The sequence below is a fragment of the Curcuma longa genome, chromosome 1, assembly GCF_044706935.1.
Source record: "Curcuma longa cultivar G26 ecotype Majalengka, Jawa Barat chromosome 1, ITB_CL_G26_1.1, whole genome shotgun sequence".
NCBI classification, from domain to species: Eukaryota; Viridiplantae; Streptophyta; class Magnoliopsida; order Zingiberales; family Zingiberaceae; genus Curcuma; species Curcuma longa.
In genome coordinates this window covers 13,912,344-13,938,331 of record NC_133861.1, presented here as the reverse complement: position 1 = coordinate 13,938,331, position 25,988 = coordinate 13,912,344, and the positions used below count along the sequence as shown (strand labels likewise).

Here is a 25,988-nt window from a genome sequence, read left to right as displayed (position 1 = left end):
ATACAACTTGTTTGTTGTTGGTCTTGTTCTTGTTGGATTACCTAAAAAGAAGTTTAGTTAAAACTTGCAAATTAAATGCAATAACAGCATTTTCATCGTATTTAGTTGATGTGATGTCGCCAATTACAAATAATTATACTAATTCAAACGAAAATAATTGAGTTTCATCAATAATTATGATTAAGTTTGAAAACACAATTCGCGTTCAATTCGTATAACGGATTCTTCATAACACAATTATGGATAAAAATAGAATTCATATATGGAAAAAAATCACTAGCCAAAACAGTATTTTTTTAATAAAAAATTTAAATAATTTATTTATTTTTTATTTTAAAGATGCTGTGATTAGTTCTGGCTTTCTGCGGGACTCAACCGGTTGCCATAGTTATATCTACCAAATACACACGCACACGATTCCGTTACAACCCACGAATACAATCTCAGACATGACATCCTTTTGGTGGGCCCATTGCTTCTTTAAGAATAGAGGTGAGTAAAAATTTAATTAAACTGAATAAATCGATCAAACCGATCGAATTAAAAAATTCAGTTCAGTTATTTCAGAATTTTAATTATTTTTTTAAAAAATTTAATTAATTCGATTAATTCGGTTCGGTTTCATTTTAAAATTCTTTATTCGATTAAACTAAATAAATCGAATTAATGAAATTAAAAAAAAATAATTTATAAATTCTAAGTAAATAAATTTATAAATCCTTAATTAATTAGTAAAATTTTTATAATATTTAAAAAATTCAGTTAATTCAGTTGAAAGCTGAATTAATCGATAAAATATCGATTCAGTTTATTCAATTTTTATTAAAAAATTTGATGGTTTTGATAGATTAAAAAAAATTAATTTACTCAGTTTTCGATTAATTCAGTTTAATTTTTCCGTTTAGCCACTGCAAATTCTCATTCCATACCCTATAAAAGCCCCCGAATCCCTAAGCCTTCCCCTCACATCCGAATCTCTTCCGTCTGCGCTCTTTCGACGCTTTCTCCTCCTCTGCCTCTTTTTTCCTCCTTTTATCTGTCCCAAATTGCAGAACTGCTCTCCAGGACCTAGGATTCGTCTCTCGAAGGTTGCCACGATCATATCTACCAAATACACATGCACACAATTCCGTTACAACCCACGGATACAATCGCAGACGTGACATCCTTTTGGTGGGCCCATTGCTTCTTTAAAAATAGGAATAAGTAAAAATTCAGTTAAATTGAATAAATCGACCGAATCGACTAAATTAAAAAATTTAATTAGGTTATTTCACAATTTTAATTATTTTTCTAAAAAAATCAATTAATTCAATTTGGTTTCGATTTTAAAATTCTTTATTTGATTAAATATAATAAACCAAATTAATGAAACTAGAAAAATAATTTATAAATGTTAAATAAATAAATTTATAACTCCTTAATTAATTAGTAAAATTTTTATAATATTTTAAAAATTCAGTTAATTTGATCAAAAATTAAATTAATCGATAAAATATCAATTCAGTTTATTCAGTTTTTATTAAAAAATTTGATTGATTTAAAAAAAATCAATTTATTTAATTTTTAACTAATTCAGTTTAATTTTAACGGAATACGACTTTTTTGGTGCCGGTTTAGCCACCGCAAATTCTCATTCCATACCCCTATAAAAGCCCTCGAATCCGTAAGCTTTCCCTCACATCGCTCTTCCGTCTGCCCCTTCGACACCTCTACCGTGCCCAGATTCCGAACGAGGGATCTGCGCGCCGCCTTCAATTCGTCCTTGGAGATCTGCGCGCCGCCTTCAATTCGTCCTCGGATTCGCCTCTCCGATTCCGAACGAGGGATCTGCCCGCCGCCTTCAATTCGTCCTCGGATTCGCCTCTCGAAGGGATCGACCTAGGGTTTCGTTTCCGGTCGATTTGGGGTTACTTAGACCCGGAAGGTGCCCCCGTCCGTTGCGATCTTCTTCCGATTCGTAGGGATTTTTTTTCCAGTACCACGCTACCTCCTCCTGCAGTCAGATTTTGGTTTGTTGGTGCTATCCACTCGAGTGAAGGGGCTTTAGCTTAAGGAAGCTTTTTTTCGAGCAGCGTCAAGTGGAGCTTGCGTCTTCCAAGCGGTGATCTAAGGCACTTTATCATCTTCTGCGGTCTGCGGATAGCTGATTCTGCTGCGTCCACCGTTCTGCTCGTACAAGAAAGAGATCTTTTGTGCTATTTTCACGCGGCGTTCGAGATATTCATCGAGACAGACCCCTCCCGCCCTCCCTAAAGGAGGCATTAGAAAGGAGATAAATCTATTGTATTCAAGTCTATGATTTCTGTTGTTCTAGTTTAAACTCAGGCCTACTTCTTGAATCTGGCCTAAATCAGTTTGCGGCTCATTTTTATTGCAAAGAGTTTTGTTATTTTGTGAATTATTTTCCTTTGATATTGGACTAGAGAGAAAAATACAGAAAAAAAAAGAGTAATGGCTGTGTATTATAAGTTTAAAAGTGCCAAAGATTATCACTCAATGCCCATCGAGGGTCAATTTATATCTGTTGCCAATTTGAAAGAAAGAATTTTTGAAACCAAGCTATTTGGAAAGGGCACTGATTTCGACGTCACGATCTCTAATGCGCAGACTGACGAAGGTTGGTTCTTTTCCTAGATAAATACTGTTGAATCTGGTTTGAGTATTTCGTTTCCGTAAGTAGCAGTTAATAGATTAGGAGACCATTTTTTTGGCTTACGAAACATTATCATATGGGTGATGTGGGAGTGACTGTTCTCAGCTAGTCATATTCAGTTTAGTGGATATGTTCGTGTTGGATATTTTTTTTTTGGTGTGTGGAAGTTGAAATAATTTCTTTGGAATTTTATAGACTTTTTGTTCCTCTCTTTTTTGGTTTCAGAATACGTAGACGAAGGAGCAATGATACCGAAAAGCACATCCGTTTTGGTTCGTCGACTTCCAGGACAACCTCGGAAGCCTATTGTTATTCAAAGAGACGAGTACTTCCTTGGACCTTAATTCTTCAAGTGCATTCTCTTAGTTTTTACTTAATTGTGTTAATCAACATTGAATATTTTACGATAAGAATGTTGTGACTATCAGTTTCAAAATTGATTGGTGGGTGAAGCATTTACCCTGCAGTGTCTCTGTTTTTCTAGCTGGACACTAGTGATGACAGTAGAAACTCAGAAGTTTCTACATTTAGATTCACTACAAGTGTTTAACCCATGAGGATCTTTTCGTGTTTACTTTGAGATGCTAAGAATATAATATATTAATCTGCAGGCCTAAAGTTGTAGAGGATAAGATAGAAGAGCTTCCACCTTCCAGCAGCATGTTGGTTGGGGATTCGTCTACTAACAGATATGTAAGTTTTATATTTTTCCTGATAGACGAAATAGGTCACTGTAGTATTTCTAACTTTAGCAAAATGGACTTTTAGCTTTTGTTTCATACGGCTTACTTGTCATGGTTGGGGAGAACTCAATTGAACTATGTTTAGCCTCAAGGTAGTAAGAAGAGTATAACACAATATGGGAATTTTGCAGGATGAAGAATATGAATGGGATGAGTTTGGAAATGATCTGTATGCTATTCCAGAACTAAATCATTCACAAATCAGTATTCCTGTTGTCGAAGTTCCTACTGCAAACAATGTTGACGAGGAAAGCAAGATCAAAGCTTTAGTCGATACACCTGCCCTTGACTGGAATCAGTGAGTCATATTCATACAATTTTCTTAAAATATATATTTTTTATAATAGATAAACCTTCAAATATAAAATAGTAAATCACACTTACATCCTTTATTTGTTCATAATTACTATTCAGAACTTCCCATTCTAATTTACTTGATTGCTTGTCTTTAGTCAAACTCAAGAGCCATATGGTTCTGGAAGACATCACGGAAGAGGCATTGGTGGCAGGGGAATGGGTGGTCGTGGTTTTGGTAAGTTTTGCTTATCATTTCCTTTAACCTTGAGAGGTTGTTTGGTATGTTCATGATTATGAATTGCATCAAATTAAGATAGGAATCTCCAATGACAAAACTCTATCATGAGTCTCTTCCTGGTGTGCTCATTTGTTTGTAACAGAGCAATTCAAATTTTCATGTATGCTAAATTATTGGTTTAACTAGTTGATTAAGATGTCTGCTGAAGAATTGTTTCTTTGGAAAATGAAGGACGTGGTATGCTCGAACGGAAGACACCTCCAGCTGGGTATGTCTGTCATAGATGCAAAGTGCCAGGTATAATAGGATCTCCTGGTATCTAGGTTTTTTTGACACTTAAAGTACGCTTTGAAAGTAAGCCAATGGCACTTTTCTGTAGGCCATTTTATTCAGCATTGCCCTACAAATGGAGACCCTAACTACAATATCAAGAGGGTGAAACCTCCAACAGGGATTCCAAAATCAATGCTAATGGCTACTCCTGATGGATTCTATGCTTTGCCAAGTGGTGCAGTTGCTGTTCTAAAGCCAAACGAGTAAGGAATTCTTTTTACAGTGTCTGTAGTCTGACAGAATATACTGCAGGACTCATGATTTTTGTTTTGTTTTTTTGTTATCTAGAGCTGCATTTGAGAAAGAGATTGAGGGTTTACCGACTACTCGTCTTGTTAGTGATATTCCTCCAGAATTGCGGTGCCCATTATGTAAAGAGGTAATGAAAGATGCAGTGCTAACTAGCAAATGCTGTTTCAGGAGTTTCTGTGATAAATGTAAGTCTCATTGCATGTCCATTTTCTTGTATTAAAATTTTTAGTTGAGATATTTTAGCCTGTCAGTATTTCATTAAGTTGAGTTATTTGGTTTGTAATCAGGCATCAGAGATTATATTATTTCAAAGTTGATGTGCAACTGTGGAGCTACTAATATATTGGCAGATGACCTCCTTCCAAATAAAACACTCAGAGAAACAATTAATCGGATATTGGAATCAGCAACCAGTAGCACAGAAAATGCTGGAAGCCTGGTTCAGGTCCAAGGTATGTAGTATAAACTTATTCAATTGTTGGATTATTCACACTGATTTTGTAGTATCAAGCAGAATGACATAAGAATTGCATTTGCAGATATGGAATCAGCTCTTCCAGCACAGCCAAAAGTTCCATCTCCTACCCTTTCTGCTGCTTCAAAAGATGAAGCTAAGCACCCTACCATGGATCAGTCTTCCCACATGAAGGATGGGGAAGTTGCTAGTGAAATTACTACAGAAAATAACGAATTAATTTCTTTAGACAAGAAGGCTGCTGGAACTGCAAATGTATCTGAGGCAACACCAGAATCTCTTAGCAAGGGGCAAAAGTCACCAGAAAATGCTCCAATAGTGACTGAGGATGTCCATGAAATGCAGCCTGTTGGAGAACAAGGTAAAAAAATATTTTGCTGATGCTTAATCATGCTATATTTGTTCTTTTAGATTCAATGTTGTTCTAGTCTGTAATCACCTAAGTGCTTCTTTTGGAGTGGCTAAATGGATCTTATCCCTTGCTATCCAATTGTATTATCGGGCCTTTTGTTTATACTTAAGTTGCATTGCAGAATTAGCTTTTGATTTGTTTTCTGCTGTATTTTCTAACATGTGATTTTTGCAGCAAAGAAGAAAAAGAAGAAGAAAGCTCGAGTTCCTGCCACAGGTTGGTTCACTTGAATTAGATTTAATTACATATTGCTTTTACTTCAAGTGTGACAACTTGAAATGTACTGCAGTTCAGCTTGCAAAACCTCCTACATATTTTCTCAACTCCATTGTTCTTTCACTAAACTGCAGTTTCTGATATGCAATGGAGAGGCTACCAGGACCTTGGGGCTGAAAATTTTGGCATGCCTTTCGCAGCTTCAGGCTATAACCCTTACTGGGGCAGTGGGATGCCATTAGGAGTTGATGCCTCCTATGTGACACCTTTTGGTGCTCCAATGCCATATATGGGTTATCCACCTGGCCCCTTTGATGTTTCTTTTGGTGGAGGAATGTTTTCACAAGATCCATTTGCAGCACAAGCTCATATGATGCCAGCAGTTCCAAGGTGTGCTATTGAAAGTTGATGGTTGATTTAATGGTTGCTAGTATTCTTCTGTTTTAGATCTAGAATGCTTGGAATGCTTCAGCTAGAAGGGTGCATCTGTTTGAAGTTCTATTTGATTGCCTGCATAGTTTATTATTTAACTCTTATCCTCTTGTGTGTTCCATTAATGGATTTAATAAGATGGTGGAATTGGTATACCGGTTTAACTTTGGTGTTCGCCAGCATATTGTTGATGCTTGTTTGATATGTTCTGTAGGGATCTATCCCAGTTTGGCGTTGGTAGCATGGGCATGGGTCAGAGGCCTCCAGGCATGAACAGAGAAGAGATTGAGGCCCGGAAGGCTGATATAAGGCACAAGCGAGGGATGGACCAACTCAATGAAAGGTGTGTGACCAGTATTTGCCATCTTTCTTCCTTATGGTGATTAGAAATTTATTAGTTCATGGAATTGGTTAAATTCATTGTATTATTCCCTATGCTTTTAATTGCTTTAAATCACTGTTTCTCATATCTGCCTATATCCATCCTAATTTAACTCACACAAAGTATCTCAAACTATCCTCCTATGGTTTGGGTTGGGTTAGGCACGTCGGGATAGACCCGCTTGTCATTAAATTATATGACAGTGCCTTTAGTTAATAGGAAAAATATTCTATCCTGTATGGATTTTGATATTCCTATATCTGTTTGGGGGGGGGGGACACATTGATTTTTTATCCTTAATTGGTAAGGAATAGCTATTGCTTGCTCTATTTCAGTAGTAATAATTCCTTATCTGTCGTGTTCTTCAAATAATACATCGGCTCGTTTGGAAAAGCCAGAGGGATCAGATTGCTTGGTGAGGCCGTTCTAGTTATGTGGATCAAATGGGTCAGAGGGACCAATTGGGTTGAAGGTGCTGGTTGGGTGGAGCAAGCCTTGGGGACCATCAGGTCAAGTCAAGGTAGTTCGAACAAACCAAAAAGCCATTGAAGCTTGGTAGGTTGGATGAGTTAGTCCACTCAATCAAGTTGATTATACTGAATCGATGAATCAATTGAACTAGGCAAACTTTTTGGAGGAAGCATGTGGATTGGTCAGGCTCTTCCTACCTGTCTGAGTGGGTGGATGGTTAAGCTGATTGTATTGAGCTAGCGAACAAATCAGTGCAGTTGGGCTGTGTGGATTAAGCGAGTCAAATAGGTCTATCAAGTGGGAGGGGATGGAGAATAACCTTTTTTACTGTGTTCCTTTTCTGTTGAAGCTGCAGCTGTGATTTTGTGCAGTGCTTCATTTAACAGAACATGAATTTCTTTGGTTACATTAAACTAGCTTCTTGAATACACGCTGCGAACTACCTTTTCCATCTAGTTTTGCTACCTTTGTCACTTAAATGATCCTCTGGTTGGTCGCAGGGAGAGGGAGCATGCCAGAGACAAGGAGCCAAGAAGGGAGTCTAGCTGCATTAATGATGCTTCTTCAATGAAACCAAAGCATGTATGTTTCTTTTTGTCGATCATTGTTCTTACTCAATTTTGTATTGTTGGTTCTGCTACTTTACCCGCGTTGAACGTAAGCAAGATGGCAACAACCGAGCATGATAAAAATCCATGCTTACAGTGGACCGATCCTTCTTTAAGTTGGCCGTTTGTTGAGATCGGCATGCTTATCCTGTATTCATTTATCCCACTGTATGCATCTCTGCGAATGACAACTGACGCAGCCAGTTACGCACCATCCAAGTTGTAACATCGTGGATCTAAAAGGGGCAGTGTCTCCTCGTGAAATGATCCATTTTGAGGGTGGAAAATAGTAGTCATTTCAGTGTTTTTCTAGAGTATATAGCCGTTAATTCTTATCATGCTTCAATTTGTTCAACAATTAAGCATTTTACTGATCGAACAACAGATTCATTAGGAAGTAAATCATTAATTGATTGTCATAATTAGTTAAAGGGTGATAAGAAGCGTCAAGGCCTACAGTGTTCGAGTCTAAAGGGCCGCGAACGAGCCCAAAATTTATCGCAAACTTTAGTGGTCCCGCCTCTAGAGTTTCACATGCAGGCTAGTGGACCCACCTCGTGGTCCCCACTAAACTTTAGTGGTGCAGCTAGTGGTCAAAATGGTAATTTGGTTTTTTCACGTTATGATCCTATGATTTTGATTGCAGAGGCCAACGTCCCTGCCTGATCGGTCTGAGAAGTCATCAAGCATTGATCGGCATGGATTGGTACGCGAACCCACTCGGCACTCGCCTCCTCGCCCTTGCAAGAGGAAAGTCGCCGACCACGAGCTGCCTTCCGAAGCAGTGGCAGCTGCTGCGGCCGCCGAGGCGGACAGGAAACAGAATGCTAGCGTCTTCTCCCGCATCAGGTTCCCCGAGCCCGGCGAGGGCAAGAAGAGAAAGGCTTCCTCCTCGTCCGATGCCGCGCCGAGGAACGGGCTGAAGGAGATTCCGGCGATTCACAAGTCAGGCTCCGACGGGCACCGCGACGAGGCCAAGCGTGCCAGGAGAAGCTCACCGGTGACTGCGAGGAGGGAGAGCAGTGGGCACGACCACGAGTCTAGCGAGGGGGACTACCACTTTAAGCGGAGGCCCTTGTCGTCGAGGAGGGAGGCGACGGCGGACGTTGAGCAGGGGGCAACCAGGACATGGAGCCGCTCCCGTGAGCGCGAGTCTCACGAGCGGGGCGGGAGGGATCACGGCCACTACCGTGCTGCCAGCAAGCGGAGAAGAGAGAGATAGATCAGCGAGAAATTAAATAGTTGCATTACGATGTGTAGGAGCTCATGACGCTCATCGGTCGTTGTTATTATATTGTGATTATATATCGATGGATTAAGTCCACAATTTCATAAGTGATAATTCACTTATTAATATAAGATATATAATTGCATCTATTTGTTTACTGATTGTTATTAATTCCGTGCCTTTTTGGATATTTGATTTGTATCGTGTAAAATTATTTTAGGGCAGAATATGGAAAGCTCAGAATTAAAATATATTATTTTAGGGCACCACCAACTCTATACCCAACACCACGTGGCCCAACCAGCAATATGCTGCGAGTCGATGTTACATGCAGTCTTCGCCACGCCTTCCATCTCTCAGTTGCAACGTGCCATCTCCTCCTAATGCATGTTTTAGCTCCGTCATTTTAAAAATCCACATGCAGAAACGCGATGCGCCATGCGATGCGCCCCAATACACTAGCTAGCTAATTGCATGTCTCCTCTTTCTTCGTTGTGCGATCGATCCCTTAAATCACTCGATTAGTAATATGAACCAGCAGGGACAACCGAGGCGCCATGACTGGGGCGGCGACGGCAAGAAGGTCGCAATAGGAGAGGCACTAGAGGCGACCGCAGCGACGGCCGGCAACAAGCCGGTGGACGCCAGCGACGCGGCCGCCATCCAAGCAGCCGAGGCGATAGCCACGGGCATTAACGCCATCTCGGGCGGGGTCGCCGCCACAGCCTCGGCTGCAGCTGCGGCTAATGCGTCGGTTGACCGCGACGAGGACAAGACCAAGCTCGGCCAAGTCGTCGCGGTAATCATACAAATCCTAACCTATTAATTAATCAGTATAATTAATCAATCAATCAATTCATTAGGATGCGAGTATGAGGCTGATGGACAAAAAGGCGACGAGGGAGGACGCCGAACGGGTGGCGGCGGCGGAGATGAGGAACAACCCCGATCTACGAACTTATCCCGGCGGCGTCGGGGCTTCCATTCTCGCCGCCGCGAAGCTCAATCAAGACCGTTGACTTTGCTATATATATATATACTTCTCCGATGCTTTCCTTTATATATAGTGTGCTAGCTTCTGATGCTAATAAAAGTTCCTAACGCCAGCGGCTTCTTTTGAACAACACTTAATAACTATTAAAAAAATTCTTCGTCTTTAATTTTCCATTAATTATTTGCAATTTGAACAGCTAGGAGCACTGCCCGAGACAAGCAAGCACGTATATCGGATTTAAAATTAAGTTAGCGTGGCTTTATCGCAGCAAAACACCGGTCTGGCTCCACTACGTACCAAAAAAGTGTGTGCATTAATAATCAATGAATCAACTAGCTAGCTGCCAACATCACGTTCTACAATTAAATAAAATTAATTATATTAACGCAAGCGTAGATCCTCTCAATGCGTGCCGCTGGGCGCTGTCTACGATGGCACCCTTAAAATTGGCCGCGAACGGAATCTCTCCGCGTACGAGACGGTGCGCATGGCTAAGAGTTATGCTGGATTTGATTAGGCGGCTAAGCCGGGAATCTCGGATCTTGTCCAATATTCCAATATCGTAAATTAATTCAATGCTAATACAATTAAAATTAAAACAAACTCCTTTTTTTTCCTTATCTATTTAGATTTTTATTGTATTTTTCAATAATGTTTTCATCATGACATCTCTTGTCCCACTTCAGCTGAGTAGGACATGCATAAGGAATTCTACTCTGTCCTCTCTTATCCATTATGTTCTGCACTTTGAGGTCTGCGTCTTGACAAATGTTGTTTTTATAGTCATACTTAAATCATCAATTCAACTTTGTTGGAAAAAAAAATTGTGTTCATCCTTCTTAACACACGAGGAAAATCTAGTGAATGAGCATTCAAATTCATTTCATAGACCTTGACAAAGTTCACCAACTATTTTATATAACATGGCCATTCAACACCCACAGTTTGGTGCACAATAAAATTCATTTATATCTACATTGATTGCACTGTGAATGCATCGCAGTTACTGCATCACAAATATTTCCTTATTCAGTGCGATTTTTAATTAGTCGAAAAAGATTTGTTCCCTTCTGTTAAACAAACGTCTTTAAGTTTTTTCTTTCTTCAAAAAATAATTTTATTTATTTATTTATTAATTCTTTAACCGGGACTATAAATTACTAGAGTAGCTCCATTCGCTTCTCTGCTCCGCTACAAGGAAAGCGAAATGTTTGGAGAAAACTTGTACCAGTGCTTCTCCGGCCATCGCCGTTCCTCCCGTTGCCCTCCTCTTCCTGCGCCCGCCGCCTCTTGTTCCTCTTCTTCCTCCTCCGTCGTCTTCAAGCACTTCAATTGCGTGTTCGATCCTGACACGACGCCGGCCATGCTTCCACCCTGCAGCTCCACCTCCCCCGCTGGCAAAGGCGCCACCTTTTTCTCCTCCTCGTCATGTTCCCGCGACGACCTCGACGGAGACGAGGGCTCTAGCTGCCCCTCTGAGCGTGACCTCTCCACCGCCATCGCCTCCCGCCGCCTGCTGCCGGCGTCCCCGGGGCGGTCCAACTCCATCGTGGACTCCTCTGCAGCGCCAGTCGCCTTCGGAATCAGGGGCATCGTCGCCGCCGCCGTGCCCACCTACTCGCCTGACCCCTACGGCGACTTCCGCCGGTCGATGGAGGAGATGGTGGCTGCGCTCGGCCTCGACGCCGCCGGCGACCACCGCGCCCGCCGTCTCCACGAGCTCCTGCTCTGCTACCTCACACTTAATCGGAAGCACGCTCACAAGTACATTGTCAGCGCTTTCTTCGATCTCCTCCTCGCCTTAGCTGCCGCCGCCGCCACCACCACCACCACAACCGAGGATAATAACTCCACCGCTTGATTCGGCACTGCCTCCTCCCTGCTGTAGATTGTTAACTCGACGTATGTACGGCATATCTGCTAAAGAATTATTTTCTGTCAGATCCTCGACGTATCATATCTGCTAACATACACGGCATGCTTACTCGACATGTAGACGAGATTATTACTAATTCTACCACGAAGTATCATCTTAATCTTCTCTCTGTGTCACTGTGTGTGGACGAGGACAGTTTCTCTAAGCTTTCTCTGGTCAAATAAACTCCTCTTGATTGAATTGACATAAAGATGAGATCAATGGTGGAGTCAGATCGAAGTAGTGTCGGCGATGGTGGACGCTGGAAAAGCTGTCACAAGTCGGCCAATGCATCTCAGGGCACTGAATCAAAGATGCCGAAGACTTTAACTACTGTCTTTTTGTTTATCTTTCCAGAAAAATAACAAGGCTGTTCACTCAAATACACTCTGTAAATTTGTTGCAGAAGTGAAGTGCGTGTGCAGAGCGCTGCAAATATAAAAACAGGAAGAACAGTAAAAAAAACACTGCAAATCTAATCCATGGATGACGGCTATGAATTTATTCTTCTTTTGGAATAAAATATCTATCTTTTAAATGATCCGTAATATTAGTTAAAACATTAAACGGTGTTTACGAAAGTTACTCGTACCCACGTTTAAACCACTCGTGAAGTGACACGCTATTTGCAGTAGCGTGGGGTCACGTAGCCGTGTGTAATTTTAGTTCCGATACCATTTTGGGTTGCGTCGAAAGGAGTATGCGTCAAGACCTGTCTTACCGTACTGTACAGCAGCATATCCTCCCAAAATCAAATAATAAACGATGGAATATTGGGATATATATCAATAGATAAGAGCCATATTTGCGGAGACCGGAGGCCGATCGGTAGTAAAGGCGAGTTTTGAATCTGAGATTTTCCTCGGAAAGAAGGGAACCTGGACCTCCTTTCTCTTCGTTAGATCACGGTGATCATAAATGTTCCTCTTTTTTTTTTTTTAATATGATTTGATTGCTTTTGTAATTTCTGCTTCCGGTTGTGAATCTGACGGTTTAGTTGGCTGATACTGAGATTATAGTTTGTCTGGGTATAATCTTCAGCGCGTTGTCTGTTCTAGACTCGAAATATGCGGCTTTTGTGTATTTTTATGGCGATCTAGGGTTGTTGTTTAGATATCCAAAACCTAGATTGGGATTTTGGCGATAGTAGTAGATCTCTTGATGCAAAATAATGTTTTTCATTTTCTGCATTGTGAGGATTGAGAATTCATGACGTGACCAATTATCTCGGACCTTTTGGAATAAAGATAGGATTTTTTCCCGATCTCGTGACAGAAATATGTAACTTCTGTTCGGAACTTTGCAGCTGAACTACAAATGGGAGAATCCAGTGCAGAAATAGCAAAGGATGTAACTGAAGTAATTCTCTTCTCTTTTTGATTCCTCTTAATCTCTCACGTGTTTTTTTTCTCACTGCAAAACATTAACTATTACTTATCATGCTTATTTTTTAATCGTCTAAATTTTCAGTTGATTGGAAAAACCCCATTGGTGTATCTCAATAAGGTAATAAATGGCTGTGGAGCCCGGATTGCTGCGAAGCTTGAGATGATGGAACCTTGCTCCAGCGTCAAGGATAGGTAAGGATTTTCTATGTTCGTGGTACATAGAAAATCAGTGATTTTTTCCCACGTGAACCTTTAACATTTCTTCACTTCAGAGTTTTCAGTGATTTCAATTAATGAATTGATAATTTTTACTGGCAGGATTGGATACAGCATGATTGCTGATGCAGAGGAGAAGGGTCTTATCACACCAGGACTGGTAAATCAGTTCTTCAGTTGCTTATTTCTGTCTAAAAGAATTCAAGGCAAATGCTTATTTTGGCCATGAAATAAATATTTTTTTCTTTTGAAGAAAAAACTCATCTAATTAGGTTATCTTCACATTGGTAATCTGCACTAGCATCTCACATTTTTCATCAATTATCCTCTCAAACAATGTTTAGTCCATCTTTAGTGGTCCTTTAAAAAAGTATATCTATATAAACCTTTAAATTCCTCAATAGAAGAAAGGAAAGGAAAGAAAAGAAAGGAAAAAGAATTTCATTTCCTAGTTTATTCTTTCTTCTTCAATAGAGAGGAAAGAAGAGGGATTTTGGCTCCAAATTAGATCCATAATATTGAGGTGATTTTCTTTCCTTTGAAAATTTTAGTAGGGAAATGGAATGCATTGAAAATTGTGTTTTCCTTTCTTTTCCACTAATTTCATCAGAAAACACAACAATAAAGATGTCTTCCGAGATTATGCTTTCTGTTTCCAAGTAATAGTAAAGGATATTATAGTGCTGAAAAGAACTTCCGTTGGTAAATCATTGTGTAAACAATGAATTGTTTTTTTGTTCATTACTTACTATCCTGTTAAGTCTCCAAATGTTTTAATTAAATAAGCATTTGACATTTTTTTCCTCTCTGTGAAGAGTGTCCTGATTGAGCCAACTAGCGGTAACACTGGTATTGGACTGGCTTTCATGGCTGCTGCCAAGGGTTACAAGCTCATTCTTACAATGCCAGCCTCAATGAGTCTTGAGCGAAGGATCATTCTTAAAGCTTTTGGTGCGGAATTGGTTCTCACTGATCCAGTTTTGGGAATGAAAGGTGCGGTTCAAAAGGCTGAAGACCTTGCTGCAAAGACACCTAATTCTTATATTCTTCAGCAGTTTGAAAATGCTGCTAACCCCAAGGTATATATTATGCGAGGTTATTTTTGAAATTTTTTACATGCAAAAGTAGTTATAATTTATGTTTGGTTTTTGTGTGTAGATTCATTATGAGACAACTGGACCAGAGATCTGGAAAGGAACTGGTGGAAAGGTGGATATGTTAGTTTCTGGTATTGGAACAGGAGGCACAATTACTGGTACAGGAAGGTATCTCAAGGAAAAAAATCCCAACATTAAGGTAGTACAACAGAAAAATACTAACTACTGTTATCATCTTGTACAGTCCTTGGACAATTTCCTTTTCCCCTCTTTTACATGGTTTATTCTTTTCTATTTGTAGCTTTATGGCGTGGAGCCAGTTGAAAGTCCTGTGTTATCTGGAGGAAAGCCTGGTGAGCTAAAACTTAATCAAGTGTTTCCCTTTTTGTTCAGTTTTCGAAATTGGTAACATAGCTTACTCAAAAGAATGTGTACCTTTATTAGTCCTCTCATCCTTTGTTACACATAATATGTGCCAAACATAAGTAGCTTTATATGCCATGTCAATGAACTTACCAATAGAGAAAGCTTGGTTTTCATGTCTCGGTCAATAAGAATCCTCTTTGAATCACCCATTCTGCTTTGATGCAGCGGGAGATGATTTTGAATTTTTCAATCTGATGCAGCTAGGCATTTCTATTTCAAGGGAAACAATAAAAAAAATCAATAATCTGTAACTTTGAGTATTTACTTCTGTTATTGGCTTTTTTGCTTGCTTCACCAATGTGGATTTCTTTTTTAAAAAAATAATTTCAGGTCCCCATAAAATCCAGGGGATTGGAGCTGGTTTTGTCCCTGGTGTTTTGGATGTTGATCTCGTTGATGAAGTTATTCAAGTAAGTCCGAGAAACTTGTTTACTGTCATTGTTAACACGCCATGTGAGTTCCAGTACTGAAAAGTGTTCAAGATGCTAAAATAATTTCATCAGACCTTCAGACTCGGTGACAAATCTTTAGGTTTCCAGTAGCCGTATGGCTTTTATCTCTTCTTTTTTCGAGTCCACAAATTATTTTGTAATGTTGAGAAAGAACAACAGTGTATTACATTTCACGTGCTGATGACCAGGTCACAAGTGATGAATCCATTGAAATGGCAAAGCTTCTTGCACTCAAAGAAGGCCTGCTGGTGGGTAACGTTTTGCTTAAACGTCCTTCTAGATTCAAGTTTTCACAATTCTACTTTAATGAAACTCACATCAGTGCTTTTCTTATACTGATGCATGTAAGTGCAATATGCGTTGCAGGTAGGAATATCATCTGGTGCCGCCGCGGCTGCTGCAATTAAGATTGCGCAGAGGCCAGAAAATGAAGGAAAACTCATTGTGGTATGTCCCATGTCATTTTTTTCCCTTCAATGTCTGTATAATTTTCATTCCTTTCTATATAACAGACATGTGTTTGAATTAAAAAGAATCATCACTTGATTATGAGGTATTTACTATTTATTCAAAAACAGCTCCCACTACGGTATATACCATTTCATCATCAATGATCTTGCATGCTCATCCAGCCATTTCTGTCTCTGACCGATCAATATCAAATTGACATAATTACGTTGGTGAAGGAAAGTTTCCCTTAGTAACAATTTCTAAGCACCTTACCAACTAAGCTAGCTAGCTAGCGAGCACTCTCGGCACTATGTTTACCTGAATGAATAGAAAGGAGATAAGGATGAATGATGGGAGATACTAAAGAACTAAATGGAAGTTGATACTTTTAGTCTTGTATATTTTAAACATGCACAAGTGGTGGAAAATTAGTTTTTTCCCCGCACTTAACTTCAAGGAAAGTAAAGGAACTTTCATTTTAATAGCTTATCTTCTTTGGTGCAGGTCATCTTCCCCAGCTTCGGCGAACGTTACCTTTCTTCTGTGCTCTACCAGTCAATCAAGAAGGAAGCTGAGAACATGGTTTTTGAGCCATGAAGCTTTTTTGTGCGCGAAGAATCGGCATCCAAGCAATTCGACGAAAGCAGCCGGAAGGCTCCACCCTACTGCAATTGTCCTTGTCAGAAACTTTAAGTTATTTAATGAATAAACTCGAACAATTCCCATGATATAAATAAGTGAATTTGAACCTCATCTGATTCACTTGGCATAGAATATTAGAGATTAACGTTGTTCCATGCACTTCAAATAGAATTTCCAGCCTGAATTCTCGCAATTGGATTCTGAAACATTTTCTCAAGGTTTAACTCAAGTAGGTCTAATTCAATCCTATCATATTTTACAACTTGTGAAAAAATTCATATTGCACTGCATTTTAACCGGCGCAAAAATCAAGATGGAGTTCCATTTTTCATTTCAATTAAAGTCAGATTAATGTCATTTTCAATTAAAGTCCATTTGAACATCCTATTCAATATGAACTGTCTAAATTATTTTTATTTTTATTTTTATTTTTATTCTTTTATAGTAGCTATCTATTAATTTTTATATATCATAGAAGTTAGCGACTAGTTTCTAAGGTACTTTAGAAAGTTCAAGTTAAATGGAGGTGTTCATCATTATAAATGGAGCGTTTATACGATGAAAACGAAAATGAGGGATGTCTTTCTTATTTTTGCCGTTTTAACAATTTAGAAAACCAGACAGTGGGCTGCTTGCTGTTTATGTATCTAGAAGATGTGCTCCAATTCTGCCGTCATTTTTGACTAAACTAAATTAAAATACGTATATAATATTGCTTAAGCACCATGTAAGAACAAAATACCTTGTCAGCGTGATGATTCAATACAGACTTTTGGCCTCAGGAAAACTATTATTCTTTTTTGGCATTTTTCATTCTTATCTTTCCTTGTTTTTATTCTAAGTTCAACCAATTCATATTTAGATGTTAGTTTGTCCAAATCACAACCACCCATAGAATTTCTTTTTACAAAACAACCGAACAAGGATCATAGTTTTATTATTATTATTATTATTATTATTATCAAATTCTAATTGAGTTGTTATTGTCAATTCCCTGTAGAGGAAGATAACAAAAGTGCGAGGAACCACAGCCACATCAATAGCCATTGTTGTTCTTCAGACAAAATCTACATTCATATCAGTATCACTATCCTTCCTCCCTATCAAATTGCAAGCCTTGCATAAGAAATGAAATGATTGCTACTTGGCAGTGATGATCAAACAGCTACCTGAAGAGATTCCAAGGAGTCCACAACATCCCTCATCAGAGGCCTTGCCTTGAGGTTGTGATTGAGGCAGTGGCTGGCCAACCATGCCACCCTCTGAGCAGCTTTCTCAGGGTAATTTTTCCCTAGCCGGGGATCCACAATGGCAAGCACTCTCTTCTTCTCGGTCAGGTATGGCCTCGCCCAATCCACTAGTGTCTGCTCGCCCGCCGGCCGGGACTTATCCAGCGACCTCTTCCCTGTGAGGAACTCGAGCAGCACGACTCCGAAGCTGTACACATCGCTCATCGCCGTCAGATGGCCTACAAACACCAAGAGTTTGATCAAAAGCATCATCATCAACTACTTCAGTTCTACTTGGCCTAAGCAAAATGATCTATTTTGATATGAATAAACAGTGATTGAGAGTTTCAAACTGAAGTTTCATGTACCTGTCCTCAAATATTCTGGTGCTGCATATCCACAAGTCCCCATTATTCTAGTCGAAACATGAGATACGTCCCCTACTGGACCATTCTTTGCGAGACCAAAGTCTGAAAGCTTTGAATTGTAATCCTAAGTGTAGAAATGATGAGAGAAAAAAAAAGTTTAACATTAATATCTATAACATGTTTCATTGAGAAGATGCAACAATGACAAGAAAGAATTTTAGATGGCTAACATTGTCTAAAAGTATATTTGATGTTTTAAAATCGCGGTATATGATTGGTTTTTCAGCCTCATGGAGGAAAGCAAGCCCTTTTGCAGCATCAAATGCAATCTTCATTCTGATACCCCAAGGAAGGACGCCAAGCCCTCCTGTCACATGGAACATAATTCAATTTCATCATATTTTATCATATTTAAAATGCAAAATCAATATGAAAGATCGCATTAAGTTTTGTTGAAAAAAAAACAATTATTCTACTATGATTGGGAAGCATGATAACATTGTTAATTTCCTATCTATCTTTTGTTGGTTAAAAGTAATTTCAACTATGATACTTAGTTAGCTGGTGAACTTTCTTTTCAATATCAAAAGATAGAAAATTATTGCTCATGTAAATAATTTCTGTTCCATCTATTTCAACAGAAAAACAAAGAATATATAGAAGAAAAATATGATTAAGGATTGAAATGAAAAAAAAACAGATTGTGTAGAAGTTTTTTGTTTTTGTTTTCCTAAACCAACAGTCCTTTCTTAAGTCAGATTAGATGATACTAAATGAACACTGTAAAAACAGAACAGGTATCAATCAGAATTGTCAAATTGGATAAAGAACAAATAACGATTATTCAGCAAGATAAACCAATTGGATAAGGAAGTTGATATTTGGGGAGGATGATGATTCCTGCACCAAGTAGAAGCAAGCATGTCTACTAAAAGACGAAGAGAAGTTGGAAATTTTGAAAAGCAAAAGATTACTCGAGAAGAGAAGAGATTCCACATTCCCCTTGTCCATGAACTCGTATACCAGAACTCGGTGCTCGTCTTCGCAGCAGTATCCAATCAATTTCACCAAATTCGGATGTGAAAGTTGCCCAAGGAATATAACCTCAGCCTAAACACATCAAAAACCAGCCTTAAAGCCGACTAACATCGATCGAAACAATTCAAACTATCTCAGGAATCAAGCTTAAAATAACTAGGAAGAGTTCCTATATATTTACCAGCCACTCTCTGTGACCCTGGAAACTGTTATTAGCATCATGGACCTTCACAGCCACTCGCTGAGGTTGAAGATCCTTCTTGAGGTTCTCAGTGATGTACCCTCCGTACACGCGCCCAAATCCCCCAATTCCCACGCTGTTCTTGAAATTTGCAGTAATAAGCTTGAGTTCACTGTAAGTGAAAGTTTCCAGAGGATTTCCTGCAGCTTCCTTCCTCAGGTCCTCTACCTCCTTGGCGTTCGACGGCAACTTGCTAATCTCCTTCTCTTTTTCCTCTCTTGGACTTTGAACTTGCGGAGATTCTGATAGAAAGAACTGATTGTGAATCAAGAAAATCGATTAACATATTCAGAATTATAACTGAAAACACACTCACCTATCTTTAAAGAGGAAGAGACTCTCCTGATGGAGGGGTTTATCGTAAACCAGCAATTTCCCATGAATACCAGCAGAACTATTCACCAAGATTGCATGTTACTGCAAGAGTATATGAGCTTTGGCTTCTTCAAAGAGAAGGTAACAAGATATATAAAGAGTTGAAGTGATCAGTAAACCATCTACACGCTATGGATTGCCCGAGTAAAGACTTGGTCTACCTTCCTCTAAATTATTTTGAGGTGAATGATTTAAAGAAAAGAGGTGAAACTTGAGACCATGACTGCCCCTCTGACTAGGTCGCTTGTCTCAGTGCAAAATGAAACCACAAGTGTTCTTGGAGAGGAGAAGTAGAGCTGTAGTTGTGGCATTTCGGAGGTGCTTTAAGTCCCTATAACATTTCAGAAAAGATGTGGATGGAATGTCATTGTAAGAATCAACGTCTCACCACTCACCAAAGGGGAAGACTGAGTAGAGTCAATAATGATAGTAAAAGAAAGAAGAAAAGTAAATCAATTGGCCCGCAGAATTAATATGTTTTAATATTACCACTTTCTTAAACAAATAATTCATTTATATTGAATGATAGACTTTCTAACTTCTTATTGTTCAAACTTCGAATCCTCAGTATGCATGCATTTGAAATCTTTGCCGTCTAAATCGTCCATCAGACTAACCAACCACTGATATAACTGATGGCTGAACCAGTAAAGTTAATTAGGTGATCAATGAATGAAGAAATACAAATAGAGCTTGCAGATCCTAATAATGGAGTTTGCGCTTGATTATCACACCCCATTTCTTCCATTAAAAAATCCACCTATATTATTGGTCAGGAAAAAAGAAAAGAAATCACCACTTTCGTATTGCCAGAAACTTTTAAAAACAAGAAACAAAAAAAGAAGAAAATTTGTAGACGGTTTTATTTTAACAGGATTAGCTCGTGTGTCAATTTCAATGAACAACAAAAAATGGTTGCTTTGCCAGTAAAACAGAAGAGGAAGTTAAATGAGCTCGGCATAATCTCGTGATTAGCTAAACAAATCTTTTAAATTGTTTATTTATTATCAATAAATTAAAACATATTATAATTCAGTTTATTTTATGTGGTTGAATAACTAAATAATTGATAGAAAAGGTTCAAAAAGTACTATTAATTTTGATGACTTATTAAACTTAAGAATATACAATATCAAATCACAGAGCAAGCATAATTTAGATGAGAAGAGAGATGAATAGTAATAATAAGAAGGAACAAAGATCGAGTGAGAGCAAAAGCTGACTTTGTCAACGAAGAAAAATTTTTGGTCAACTGGTAAGACTGAAAGCAATCAATATACGGTTTCTACGTTGATAAATCAAACTAAATTTAGTCAAAGATCCCAACCATAATTATCTGTTCTTGATTTTATTCAATAACTTGTTCGTTTAGTTTTACTGTTAAGTTTTCCTGAAACATAGCAGATTAGGTTGAAAAAATATTTATATTATATAATATTATTTCAAAATATTCTCAATTCAATGGATTTGAAAGTTGAGGAAGCCATATTCGATCATTAATAGATTTGGATTTTAAAAAAATGATTTCATCATTAAATGTTTTGAATCATCGAGATATCATTTAGAAGTTTTGAGTTGTTATTATTTTCTATTAAGTTAAGTTATTATTTATTTTGTTAAAGGGTGAGATGAGAAAGAAAATTTTAAGCTTTTTTAGGATTTTAAAAATCTAAAAAGGCATTTTAAAAAGAAAACAAACATTGGAAAGTAAAATGAAATTTCCCCTTCAATTTTGCCCCATCAATTCTAATTCTATACAAATCAAACATTTTGTTGAAAATAATAAAAACGATAAATAGTGTTGAAACACACAAATGATGAATTAAAGACACCGTGTGTTAATACTCTAAAATAATAAACAATATATTTCTTACACGGCCGGTTTATAAAGTATAAAGTAGGGGTGATCGATCAAATTGAATTAATCGATCAATTTGACGAATTTAAAATTTTAATTTCATTATTTTAAAATTTTAATTAAAAAAATCTTTTAATCAGTTTTAAAATTTGTTAAACAGAAAAAATCAAAATTTTCACTCGAATTGAATCGAAACGAGCTGCACCACTATTGATTTTGAAAATCAACATCCAAATGATACTAATTTTGGAAATTAACATCACTGTTGATTTTAAGATCAACACAACTACTACTAAGTGAAAATCACATCACAATATAATTAATTATATTTTTATGAATTTAATTAATATTTTATCAATTAAATTTATTTAATTTTAAAAAACTAACACTACTGTTAATTTTGAAAATCAATATTATAATTTTTAAAAACTAACCATTTTAAAAATCAACATCACAATTATGTTAATTTTAAAAATCAATATTATAATTTAATTAATTTAATTTTTGATTAAAATTTTATCAATTTTTGTTGAAAAGATCAATCAATTCGGTTCGATTAATCAAAAAAAAATTTATTGTTTGATTTTGATTTAATCAATTCGGTCGGTTCAACTGATTGAATAGCTCCGACAGCAAGAGAGAAGCTTATGCCACGGGACGAGGCAATCAGTGAGTTACTCAAACCAAATAAGAATATAAAGAAACCGACTGAATCAGTGTTGAGAATATTCCACAATCAGCAATCAAATCCATAAGATCACCATACAATGAAATATACTGTAAGAACAAACTCTAATCACCAAACTCTGCTAAGAGTGGGAAGATGTTTCAATCGACACACGCATGAACCAATAAAAATGTTGATATATATATATATATATATAATTGTCACTGAGACAAACTTCTTGCCAAGGTTTCATAGACTTATGTACTACACAAACAATTTGCATTTACTCAAATCAGAAATGTTTGTGGCACCCATTCATGCTCAACCCCAGGCTAAAGCTCATCTACTTGTAGCTCCATGCATTTGAATACTAAAACAAATGCATCACAGATTTTTAAAAAAAAATAGTGAAACATGGATTGCACTACTCCAACTTTTCATAGAAAAACATGGTTCATACATATTCAAAATCTTGAAATGGTAGGTATAAGTTGAAACCCAATGAATAATCACAAGAAGTAGGTGAGCTGAACAGGTCTTATAAAAAAAATAAAAGATGAATAATCTTTACGTTTACGCTCATGTCATCTACTCCTTGATGTTGAATGTGAACTAAAATAATGAACAGCGACAAGTCACTGGCTGAAATCATCAAAGCATAAAGCATAAAGCACAAAGAAAGTGCAAGAAAAAAATATTGCAGGAGATCAGTTACTTAGCAGACAAAAGGATCTTCTGATTCCTGAAAGAAATCTCATATCGAAAGTTATAGAATTATATCAGATCAAGGAAGGCATGATCTACATCTGACAGAAAATTGATCTTTCTGATGCCGAGACAAACAAGTGGCCTTATTTCTAGAAGTCAGCACATATGAAGCAAAGGTTTGAATTTGATCCATAAGAAGACGAACCACAAGAAAAACAAGAAAGCCTCAAGTTGCAACCGAGAATAGGAAATACCAAAATCAAGGGTGCCTGGCCTGGAAATCTTTCATGAAGGCAACGAGCTTCTCAACTCCTGCAAACGGCATAGCGTTGTAAATGGAAGCCCGAACACCGCCCACTGATCGATGTCCCTTCAGCTGAACCATGCCTTCCTTTGCAGCCTCCTCGATGAATTTCTTCTCAAGATCAGATTTTTTCAGAGTAAAAGGAACATTCATCAGGGATCTAACTGACTTCTCAACAGGGCATACATAATACCCATTGCTCTCATCAATGGTATCATAAAGAATTCCAGCCTTCTTTTGGTTTTTCTTCTCAACCCCTGCCAACCCACCTTGCTCCAATAGGTCCTCAAATACTAGAGCACAGATATAGAGAGCAAAACAAGGCGGAGTATTGTAGAGGGAAGCACTGTCAGCATGGATCTTGTAGTCCAGCATCACAGGCGTGATCGGCTGGGCATTGCCAATGAGATCCTTGCGCACTATCACGATCGTGACGCCGGAGGGACCAACGTTCTTCTGTGCCCCAGCATAGATCAAGCCAAATTTTGAAACATCAACAGGCTTCGAGCAGAAGTTGGACGACATATCAGCGACCAAAATCTTATTTTTATTGCTAGGACTGGGGTAATTCTTGAACTCCACTCCGTGGATCGTCTCGTTGGCGCAGATGTGTAAAAATTTCGCGTCCGGGTTTTGCTCGAGGCCATCAAACGCGGGGATCTTGGTGTACTTTTCAGATTTGCCGGACCAGATCAGGTTGGCCTTGCAGAACTTCTGCGCCTCCTTGAAGGCCTTGTCACCCCACGATCCGGTGACGACGAAATCCGCGCTGTCGCCGGGAGCACAGAGGTTGAGAGGGACAGCGGCGAACTGGGTGGTGGCGCCGCCTTGGAGGAAGAGAACGGCGTAGTCGTCGGATATCCCTAGGAGGAGGCGGAGATCGGACTCGGCCTTCTTGATGACGGCGTCAAACTCCTTCCCTCGATGGCTCATCTCCATGATGCTCATGCCGGATCCATGGTAGTTGTAGAGTTCGGCCTGAGCCTTGAGGATGACGGACTCCGGGAGAGTGGCAGGGCCGGCGGCGAAGTTGAAGATCCGTCCGGTGGCAACGGAGGGCGAGACCAGGGGAGATTGGATGGCAGTGCAGGAAATGGTGGCAAGTCGAGTTTTGAGGCGGAGGGGCGCGACGAGGTGCGTCCGCTTGCAAGGGAGAGGGGAGGAAGGGCGTAGGGGTTGCTGGACGAGGAGAGCGTGGGAAGAGGAGGAGGCAGCCATCGCAGCAGGAGGGAGCGAGAGAGATCTGCGAAGTGCGAAGTGCGAAGTGCGAAGTGCGAGGGAGGAAGAAGAAGCGAAGGGAGGAGGAGCGAAGTTGGCGGCGGGGGAAGAGGCGTAATAAATCTGGCTAGGTATACTGAGGCACGCCGACCCTTCGCTTTGGTAAATGTTTACTAAAAATGACAATAAATAAATAAATAAATGTTTTCTGATTTTTTAAAATAATTAATTAACAAATTTTACATAACTAAATTTAGTATGCTTTTTTATTTTAAAAATTTATACACATATTTTAAATTCAAGATATAACTAAAAATTTATAATAAAGTAAGATATTAATGTATAACTTATTCAATTACTAAAGTAACAAAACACAATATCCTAAATTAATGTATAAATTTATAATCAAGTATGAATTTAACACGATATTATTTTTAAAAGTTTAATCAATTAATCCATAGTAAATTTAACACCTTCTTTATTGAAGAAGATGGATAACTCAGAGAAAAGATATCTACAGTAAATTGTTAAATACTGAATTGTTGTGCTAATTTTTCAATACCTACTTCTTCTGAGAAGGATGCTTCACCAGAAAGTGAAGCACCATCTTCACCTTTGCGCTTTGGACTCATCAAGAAGAAGAAGAAGAAAATTGTTATAATGATGTGATAGAATCGAAAACATCCAACCACTTTTAAAGCTAGACTCCACCTTAAGAAATAATAGGAAGTCAAGAAAGTTTTTGCTTCAACAAAAATCTATTCGATTTTCTTGATCTTTCTTCCATTCGAGCCTTGCCCTGCCTGGACTCACTGTAAGTTTGTTCAGTTTCCACTTTGCCTTCTTCACCAGCCTTGGGCTTAAGATGATTTAGGTTTCTGTTGCAAGTTTCTGCTGTGGTCGAGTGACTGGAAGCAATTCTCAGAGTCTGTTCCTGGCTTTTGGTCATCATCAAACTGATCGACGCTTGTCTATTATAATAATATCTACTAAGGAATGTCCAAAAGTGTCGACTATTACAAGGAATGAGATTAGAGATGTTTCGTCATCATCTCCACTTCCTCTGCGGCAGAAACGTCTGTAGAGAGTTCCTAAAACATAACTGAGTTGGTTATGATGTAGCAGACTTCAGAAGAGGACAAGGATTCGAATTCCTCTTGCGTCGTGATCAACTGCAGTTTTTCAATTTACCTTCTCATAAATAATCGTAGGATCGATCGTATGAAGCCGTTAAAATGATGGATTCCACTTTTACAGAAAAAAAAACGCCCGTAGAGGGCACATAGGCACGTCGTGGCATTTAAACTCCGTTCGATGACGTGGTTCTTTTCAGTTACGCCACGTAACATAATGATCGCACCGATCACCTTCTCCGGCACTCAAATTGCCGGTCGAGATGTCTAGCTCAGACAGGGCTATAATATCGACTGGCTTTGAGCCGCGGGACCCACAACCGTTATGGCTTTCTTTGCAATCGAAATCATTCAAATGCTGTTCTCTGTATCTGACCAGGCAGCTAATTGTTCGTGCGGCTTGAGCAGTTAGCATAGTGCGGGTAATGCATCCACCGTCCGTTGCCTCCTGCCGTCTTGCGACGGAATCTGACCGTCAGCTGATTTCTAGGGGCATTATGAAGACGAGTAAATTGGGTTAAAGTGC

The 25,988-nt window shown here is 38.7% G+C and overlaps 6 protein-coding genes across 7 annotated transcripts; 4 read left to right on the top strand and 2 right to left on the bottom strand.

Annotated features, from left to right (window-relative positions):
• The first annotated feature begins 1,688 nt into the window (after positions 1 to 1,688).
• LOC141835934 (E3 ubiquitin ligase PARAQUAT TOLERANCE 3-like) lies at positions 1,689 to 8,788 on the top strand. Its single transcript, XM_074723343.1, has 15 exons — positions 1,689 to 2,620; positions 2,882 to 2,981; positions 3,268 to 3,349; positions 3,531 to 3,697; positions 3,852 to 3,931; positions 4,166 to 4,231; positions 4,314 to 4,470; positions 4,556 to 4,704; positions 4,807 to 4,971; positions 5,059 to 5,355; positions 5,581 to 5,622; positions 5,757 to 6,012; positions 6,269 to 6,397; positions 7,408 to 7,489; positions 8,162 to 8,788. The coding sequence occupies exons 1-15, from the start codon at positions 2,455 to 2,457 to the stop codon at positions 8,735 to 8,737; spliced, it is 2,514 nt and encodes an 837-aa protein (XP_074579444.1). The 5' UTR covers positions 1,689 to 2,454; the 3' UTR covers positions 8,738 to 8,788.
• A 484-nt stretch (positions 8,789 to 9,272) lies between these two features.
• On the top strand, positions 9,273 to 9,762 carry LOC141824639 (late embryogenesis abundant protein D-34-like). Its single transcript, XM_074711965.1, has 2 exons — positions 9,273 to 9,542; positions 9,607 to 9,762. The coding sequence occupies exons 1-2, from the start codon at positions 9,273 to 9,275 to the stop codon at positions 9,760 to 9,762; spliced, it is 426 nt and encodes a 141-aa protein (XP_074568066.1).
• Positions 9,763 to 10,944: 1,182 nt separating this feature from the next.
• On the top strand, positions 10,945 to 11,598 carry LOC141829839 (uncharacterized). The gene has a single exon (XM_074717336.1). It carries the CDS (start codon positions 10,945 to 10,947, stop codon positions 11,596 to 11,598), a length of 654 nt encoding a protein of 217 aa, XP_074573437.1.
• Positions 11,599 to 12,394: 796 nt separating this feature from the next.
• On the top strand, positions 12,395 to 16,434 carry LOC141822528 (cysteine synthase). Of its 2 annotated transcripts, none has more exons than XM_074709976.1 (11): positions 12,395 to 12,560; positions 12,959 to 13,011; positions 13,123 to 13,232; positions 13,359 to 13,416; positions 14,072 to 14,335; positions 14,415 to 14,552; positions 14,655 to 14,706; positions 15,110 to 15,189; positions 15,420 to 15,479; positions 15,598 to 15,678; positions 16,186 to 16,434. In XM_074709976.1, exons 2-11 carry the CDS (start codon positions 12,970 to 12,972, stop codon positions 16,276 to 16,278), a joined length of 978 nt encoding a protein of 325 aa, XP_074566077.1. In that variant the 5' UTR covers positions 12,395 to 12,560; positions 12,959 to 12,969; the 3' UTR covers positions 16,279 to 16,434. The 2 variants fall into 2 exon arrangements, with proteins under 2 accessions (XP_074566077.1, XP_074566078.1); XM_074709977.1 differs by having other exon boundaries at positions 12,426 to 12,561; positions 12,949 to 13,011.
• Positions 16,435 to 17,339: 905 nt separating this feature from the next.
• Positions 17,340 to 19,833, bottom strand: LOC141829828 (putative serine/threonine-protein kinase PBL16). The gene is made up of 6 exons (XM_074717330.1): positions 19,516 to 19,833; positions 19,140 to 19,441; positions 18,895 to 19,030; positions 18,151 to 18,287; positions 17,921 to 18,044; positions 17,340 to 17,791 (listed from the first exon to the last, which is right to left on the bottom strand). Exons 1-6 carry the CDS (start codon positions 19,577 to 19,579, stop codon positions 17,481 to 17,483), a joined length of 1,074 nt encoding a protein of 357 aa, XP_074573431.1. The 5' UTR covers positions 19,580 to 19,833; the 3' UTR covers positions 17,340 to 17,480.
• A 2,981-nt stretch (positions 19,834 to 22,814) lies between these two features.
• Positions 22,815 to 24,455, bottom strand: LOC141827531 (phosphoserine aminotransferase 1, chloroplastic-like). Its single transcript, XM_074714837.1, has one exon. The coding sequence runs from the start codon at positions 24,327 to 24,329 to the stop codon at positions 23,067 to 23,069; it is 1,263 nt and encodes a 420-aa protein (XP_074570938.1). The 5' UTR covers positions 24,330 to 24,455; the 3' UTR covers positions 22,815 to 23,066.
• Positions 24,456 to 25,988: the final 1,533 nt, after the last annotated feature.

Coding starts and splice junctions, on each gene's coding strand:
- LOC141835934 (XM_074723343.1), top strand. CDS start 2,455: ATGGCTGTGTATTATAAGTTTAAAAGTGCCAAAGATTATCACTCAATG. Junction 2,982..3,267: donor ATTGTTATTCAAAGAGACGA/GTACTTCCTTGG, acceptor ATTAATCTGCAG/GCCTAAAGTTGTAGAGGATA. Junction 6,398..7,407: donor ATGGACCAACTCAATGAAAG/GTGTGTGACCAG, acceptor GGTTGGTCGCAG/GGAGAGGGAGCATGCCAGAG.
- LOC141824639 (XM_074711965.1), top strand. CDS start 9,273: ATGAACCAGCAGGGACAACCGAGGCGCCATGACTGGGGCGGCGACGGC. Junction 9,543..9,606: donor AGCTCGGCCAAGTCGTCGCG/GTAATCATACAA, acceptor TCAATTCATTAG/GATGCGAGTATGAGGCTGAT.
- LOC141829839 (XM_074717336.1), top strand. CDS start 10,945: ATGTTTGGAGAAAACTTGTACCAGTGCTTCTCCGGCCATCGCCGTTCC.
- LOC141822528 (XM_074709976.1), top strand. CDS start 12,970: ATGGGAGAATCCAGTGCAGAAATAGCAAAGGATGTAACTGAA. Junction 14,553..14,654: donor AAAAAAATCCCAACATTAAG/GTAGTACAACAG, acceptor TTCTATTTGTAG/CTTTATGGCGTGGAGCCAGT. Junction 15,679..16,185: donor ATGAAGGAAAACTCATTGTG/GTATGTCCCATG, acceptor TCTTTGGTGCAG/GTCATCTTCCCCAGCTTCGG.
- LOC141829828 (XM_074717330.1), bottom strand. CDS start 19,579: ATGGGAAATTGCTGGTTTACGATAAACCCCTCCATCAGGAGAGTCTCT. Junction 19,442..19,515: donor CTCTTCCTCTTTAAAGATAG/GTGAGTGTGTTT, acceptor TCTTTCTATCAG/AATCTCCGCAAGTTCAAAGT. Junction 19,031..19,139: donor AGGGTCACAGAGAGTGGCTG/GTAAATATATAG, acceptor TGATGTGTTTAG/GCTGAGGTTATATTCCTTGG.
- LOC141827531 (XM_074714837.1), bottom strand. CDS start 24,329: ATGGCTGCCTCCTCCTCTTCCCACGCTCTCCTCGTCCAGCAACCCCTA.